The sequence below is a fragment of the Triplophysa dalaica genome, chromosome 10 (genome assembly GCF_015846415.1).
Source record: "Triplophysa dalaica isolate WHDGS20190420 chromosome 10, ASM1584641v1, whole genome shotgun sequence".
In the NCBI taxonomy this organism is placed as follows: Eukaryota; Metazoa; Chordata; class Actinopteri; order Cypriniformes; family Nemacheilidae; genus Triplophysa; species Triplophysa dalaica.
Genome location: NC_079551.1, coordinates 1,073,919 through 1,080,005, shown reverse-complemented (window position 1 = coordinate 1,080,005; position 6,087 = coordinate 1,073,919). Strand labels below are relative to the sequence as shown.

Below are 6,087 nucleotides of genomic sequence, written 5' to 3'. Positions count from 1 at the left end.
ATCCGCCTCAGATGCTGACGATCGACAGGTGTTGGCACTGATTTCCTCCGTAACCATGGCGACGCTGATTGGGTGCAGGCCAACTCGTCACAGCAAGTAAAAGCGTCTAATGTTAACCAGGTTTAAATGGTTCTCTACGTATGAATTTTTGTGCACTTCTGGTAACTGAAAAGACATTCGAAAGTAAAGAAAACTCGAAAATTTAAGACAATTTGTACAAATGTTTCTAATTGTTTAGGGAAATGTCAATTTTGAAATAGAACTTAAATCCACAAATACACTTAATTTGATGAAGTGTGTGTTCCATCAAGTGATAGAGAAAGTAAGTATAGTTATAAAAATGAATTTGCCACACGCAGTCAAAAACAACAGACAGAGAAAATCTGAGCAGATGTTCATGTTCAGACTGTTGAGTAAAAACCCTGAAGGTTTAACTGCTGGTTGTTGTGTAAATGGCTATTTACTAGGATGTGCTGAAGAGATGTTCAGTATCACAGAGAAGAAAATCCTGCTCAACTCGACGAGACTGATCGACAAACAACTGCTGTTTCAGTGCCTGAAGGAGAGTGATGTGTAAAGAGAAAACGAAAAATTGTGGGGATGTGCGCAGGCATGGCGATCTGTTTGTTTTGTTGTTGCCCTTGGGCGAGACACATCATGTCCCGCACACTCACACTCACTGCAAAATAAATCTGACATCTTGTATATCAGGGGTAGCAGCTTCCCCTACATTCACTAGAGAAGATCTTTTGGAATATCCTTGCTGTGAGGAAATGAAAAGTAAATGACACTAAACAAACATTCATTTGTATCAATCTGAGCTAAATAGTGTAACATAAGTTTACATTTCTATTGAATTGGCACAAACCCAGCAAACACAATACGTTCTGACAATGTCGCCAGTTCATCTTCACTATAAACCTGTATTTCGTGTGAATGAAACATTTTAAGTGGTCATCATTGGTTATTCTTTATAATTTTTTCGAAAATCATTGTCATTGCTTAATGTAATTAGTTGTGTGGATTATTGATTATTGGTGGTCTGCTGATATTTGTTACTGACGTCTTTAATCAGTGAGTGCTGAAACAGCGACTTCTTGCTTTCTTTGTTTGTCTAGTCTTTCCTAAAGTTGTTCTATTTTATTCTTCAGTCTATATCTTTCTTTTCTTACTTTTTCCTCCCCTCCACAGGTTGCCTACAAACACAATCAATAGTCAGTAATTATGAGAAATGGATATGATGGAAAATAGATTGTATCTGGTTTGACATATACCAAGGCCCCGGGCTGCAACAGAACAAACCGATCAGACTGCATTCTGAATGCCTGTTTTCTCTTAACACAACAGTGAGATCACTTCTCTTCAGGATCTGAAACACCAGATTTGTGTCGATCGATCTCGTGGAGTTGAGCGGAAGATTCTCCTCTGTCATACTGAACACAAGTTCAGCACATCTCATTAAATAGCCATTTACACAACAACCAGCGGTCAACCTTCGGGGTTTTTTACTCAAACGTCTGAACATGAACATCTGCTCAGTTTGTCTCTGTCTGTCCTTTTTGACTGTGGGTAAGTTCATTTTTATAACTAAACTTATGTTCTCTTTGTGTTCCATCGGAATTAAACAAAGAGTTTTTGAGAGAAACTTTTTGGGACGTGTATCACTGGATCCACGCTTTACAGCAAGTCTTAAAGCCCCCGGATAACTCCAAAGTATCTCAGAAGGGCGGGAAATGATCATTGGTAGAGACGCGACCATTCTGTCTTATGAAGTTAATCTTTAGACGAATTGGACAAAATAACAACATCCTTTTACAAATGTACCTACCATAAAGGTAGAATCTTACCCACCCCAACACGGGAAAACAACAAACAGATGAACGCATTGGGCGGTTTCGGCGCTTCTAAACTGTCTGTAAGCGGAGTTCATTCAGGAGGAGAGGGACTGTAAGATACAACCAAGAAGTCTAAAAATGAAATTAGCGTTAGCGGCTAATAAGTGGCTATCAGGGACGAGTTAAACCCACGTTATAATCACAACCCCACCAATCACCGCTACAAGGGAAAAACTTTTGGTTTCTACCACATATATACACTATATATCTATTTTCTTGGCCATTTACATCTTTATACAGATAGGATAGTGAAGAGTGAGACAGGAAATGATGTGTTGAGAGAGAGGGAATTGTAATTTGGGAAAGGACCACGAGCCAGGATTTGAACTCGGGCCGCATGAAGTGCTGCTGTATGAGGCGCGGAAGTTGACAAAAGTAAAGCGAATGCCGAGAGAGGGAGTCAACGCGCGCGAGAGGGATTGAGTGTGCGCAAGTTTTATTATAGACCTTCCACATATTGAACCATTCTAACTTCTACGGTATTGGTCAACGGAAGTATCCTGCAATTTTAAATATGTTTAAGACACGTTTTATAATTCTTTTTCTATTCTTTTTACAGTACACTAGTTGTCAGTGCAACGATGTTGAAATATATTTTACATAACGATGATGAAAGTATGCTCTCCAGAAATTTGAACAGCATGGAGCATTGTCATAGGTTAATGGAGGAACATGTTCACAGAACCTCTTCTGCTGATCTGGCTGATCCACAAAAGTTGCGGGAAAATTCAAATGCAGGCCGGCAAACAGTAGAGGAAGAAGTAGAATGAAAAAGTCTCTGTACTTCGCTTGTTGCTGTTTGATTTTGAGAATTAACGTTAGCTTGAGCATTCAGAGCATTATCAATGTTTTCAAGTACCGTGGGCTTTTAATTCATATTATTAATGAGTCTTCTGGCTGCTTCAGACATTACGTAAATAAATAAAACCTCAAAAACTAAAAAATTGATTTATCTCGCAAACAATTATGCAATTTTCCTAAAATTTAGTCATACAATCACTCATTTTGACTCTCCCTCTCACGCGCACTCGTTCTTTCTTGCACACACTCGCTCCCTCTTGCGCATGTTTATTGTTGGCTCCCTCTCGCGCGTATACACATCATCTCGCTCGAATTCATTACATTACATTTTACATGTACATTTAGTCATTTGGCAGACGCTTTTATCCAAAGCGACTTACAGTGCACTTATTACAGGGACAATCCCCCTGGAGCAACATGGAGTAAAGTGTCTTGCTCAAGGACACACTGGTGGTGACTGCTGGGATCGAACCAGCAACCTTTGATTTACCAGTTCAGTGGTTTAACCCACTAGACCACCATCTCCATCACCAATTCACATCATCTCGCGCACACTCACTCCCTCTGTCTGCATTCGCTTTACTTTTGTCAACTTCCGCGCCTCATACTGCTGCACAACATGTTGACACATAGTCCACTGGACCACTTGGCGCCGATAAGAAATTAGTTTTTGACAGTTTTACTCGAGTGAGTTTGTGCTGCTGATAAACCCAATAGAACCTCTTCAAAGTGTCTTGTGCTGCTGTTATTCACCTGAAAGATATTTAATATGAGATTTACGTCATCTAAAGGTCAGTAACAAACATTCAGATTTCTCAACTCCATATTTTACTTATAAATACATTTGTTCATTTAGCTTTTTTCATTCACATAGACTTCACATTTGTCCTCTCTACAAGTATAGTCTACAGATGAATGTTTATGTGTAGCTTCACCTGCAGTGTGTTCAATCTTTAATGAGTTTAAATATGTGAACACTTTGTTATTGTGTCATACATTTAAACACAGAATAATAATAAGTGACACAAGATATACTAACTATAGGAGAGGGACGGGATTAGGATTTGAGTCATAATTAAATCACTGACTGAAGGCTATAAAAGTTATTCAGTTTAATTCTGTATTTCTTTGGCAGCGTAATTTGATTATTCAGGGAAAAAGGCTTATTATATCGTAGTTTTTTTATCACTGCTGATAGCAGTTAAGGGTTAAAGTATAGTGCATTAAAGAAGTAGAGCATAACATATGAAATAAATATTTTTTTATTAAAGAGTTAGTGTTGTTTATAATGCCTTATTAACATTTGTCATAAACTTGAAATCTTTTTGTGTTTGTGTTGTTCAGGTGTGTTGGGTGATGAAGTGAAGTCAGTGTCAGTGATGGAGGGGCATTCTGTTACTCTAAACACTAATGTCATCAGACAGACCGATGATCAGATAATGTGGTTTTATGGGCCTGAAAACACATTTGTTGCCAGAATCAATGGAGAGGCTGGAGGCACCATGTTCTCTGATGATGAGAGATTCATAGACAGAGTGAAGCTGAACTATCAGACTGGAGATCTCATCATCACACACATCACATCTCAACACTCTGGACTTTATACACTGAACATCAGCAGAGACATGAAAGTCTCAAACAAGACATTCAGTGTCACTGTCTATGGTGAGTATTTCACATTCATACAGTATTTCCTTTTCTTTTGTACTTTTAAAGTAGTAGATAATTAAAAACCTTGTGTTTTATTGCTGTTTTGTTGGGGAGAAAACATAACATTCATACGCAATAATTGTAAATTGTTAAATAAACAATATATATATATATATATATAATAAAGAAACACGATAATAATGCTGGATAAAAAGTATTGCAGAACTATTTAAACAATCTTTTATTTTCTATTTTTCAGCTCGTCTGCCTGTTCCTGCCCTCATCAGAGACTTTTCACAAATCTCTTCATCATCAGAAAGATCTTCATCATCAAAGTGTTCAGTGTTGTGTTTAGTGATGAAAGTGTCACATGATGTGAGTGTCTCCTGGTACAAAGGAAAGAGTTTATTGTCCAGCATCAGTGTGTCTGAACACAGTATCATCAGAAGCATCTCTCTTCATCTGGAGTGTCTGGATGATTCTGACGTCTACAGTTGTGTCATCAACAACTCCATCTCAACACAGACTCAACATCTCAACACTGATGTCTGTCACAAGTGTTCAGGTAACAGCTGTGATTGTAGTATTTATTCAGCTGATCTGTAGATCTATTCTACTCTTTTAGTCTGTGTCTGAAATTAACATCTGATTATTGTTTCTCTTTTTCCTTCTAGATTCTCCTGACATGAGAAACATGAGGATCATTATACTTCCAGTTATATTTGGTCCTCTGATCTGTGTGATCATCATCATCATCATCAAACACAAAAGGCGTGTTAAAGGCAAGTCTTTCCTTCAGTTTACAGTACACAGAAAATCATGTTTCACAACAGTAACATCACTGTTATTGAGAGACTCATTATAATGTCATTCAACTTTTCTGCAGGTTTGTGAAGGCAGCGACCAGAGACTTCAGCAGATCATCTGAAGATTGAAACTCTTCAAGGTCTCGAAATGAACAGAAACAAAATTACAAACTGGTGTTCTGAGTAAGACATTGTAAATTGTTTACCTGCTCAGTGGACACACCACACACACATATACTGTCCCTTCACACTTCTCTTTATATTGTTCCTGTCCGATGGATCACTGTTTAATAATTTTAGCAATTTTTGTACTTAATAAAAAATAACATGCTATAACATTTTCTATTTGATCTCTCTTATTTTATTAAAATGATTCATATTCAAGGGGTTCCCGAATTTGTGCATTACATTGTATAGTCAAATTTATTTCAAATGATATATTTGTTAAATGAACATATAATCTACTAAATAGTATTTTATACATTGAATTTTTCATAAAACGTTTTATAATTTAATAGCTGTCATCACGCTCATCTAGAGCTCTTAAAATATTGAAAGTGTGGTAGGCTCACACGTGTGCATGTGGTCAGGATGTCACCACGTCTGCCTCATTTTGAGCCACGACAAATCCTGTTTAGCTCCAACCCCAATCAAACTTTCTAGTATAAGGTGTGTTTAACTTCACAAGCTACTGCACAGACCAATTGCCATATGACATCAAAGCATGTGAGACTGATTTCAGTGCAGATTACTCTGTATACTTCAGAATCAGAATTACTTTGCCAGTAAATTATGTCATGCAAGACAGACAGTCCCCTATAAAGTCAAACACACCTGTTAAAGACCTTGTTTAGTTTGTAAAACTTCACTGTCATGATTCTGCCTCATCATGTCATGTCTTTTTTATATTGTGGCAGAATCATGGCTTGTTTAAT

The 6,087-nt window shown here is 37.5% G+C and overlaps 1 protein-coding gene across 1 annotated transcript; it reads left to right on the top strand.

Annotated features, from left to right (window-relative positions):
* The first annotated feature begins 1,375 nt into the window (after positions 1 to 1,375).
* LOC130430577 (uncharacterized) lies at positions 1,376 to 5,389 on the top strand. Its single transcript, XM_056759719.1, has 5 exons — positions 1,376 to 1,569; positions 4,041 to 4,361; positions 4,606 to 4,911; positions 5,021 to 5,128; positions 5,233 to 5,389. The coding sequence occupies exons 1-5, from the start codon at positions 1,524 to 1,526 to the stop codon at positions 5,238 to 5,240; spliced, it is 789 nt and encodes a 262-aa protein (XP_056615697.1). The 5' UTR covers positions 1,376 to 1,523; the 3' UTR covers positions 5,241 to 5,389.
* The last annotated feature ends 698 nt before the right edge of the window (positions 5,390 to 6,087 follow it).

Coding starts and splice junctions, on each gene's coding strand:
- LOC130430577 (XM_056759719.1), top strand. CDS start 1,524: ATGAACATCTGCTCAGTTTGTCTCTGTCTGTCCTTTTTGACTGTGG. Junction 4,362..4,605: donor ATTCAGTGTCACTGTCTATG/GTGAGTATTTCA, acceptor TCTATTTTTCAG/CTCGTCTGCCTGTTCCTGCC. Junction 4,912..5,020: donor TGTCTGTCACAAGTGTTCAG/GTAACAGCTGTG, acceptor TTTTCCTTCTAG/ATTCTCCTGACATGAGAAAC.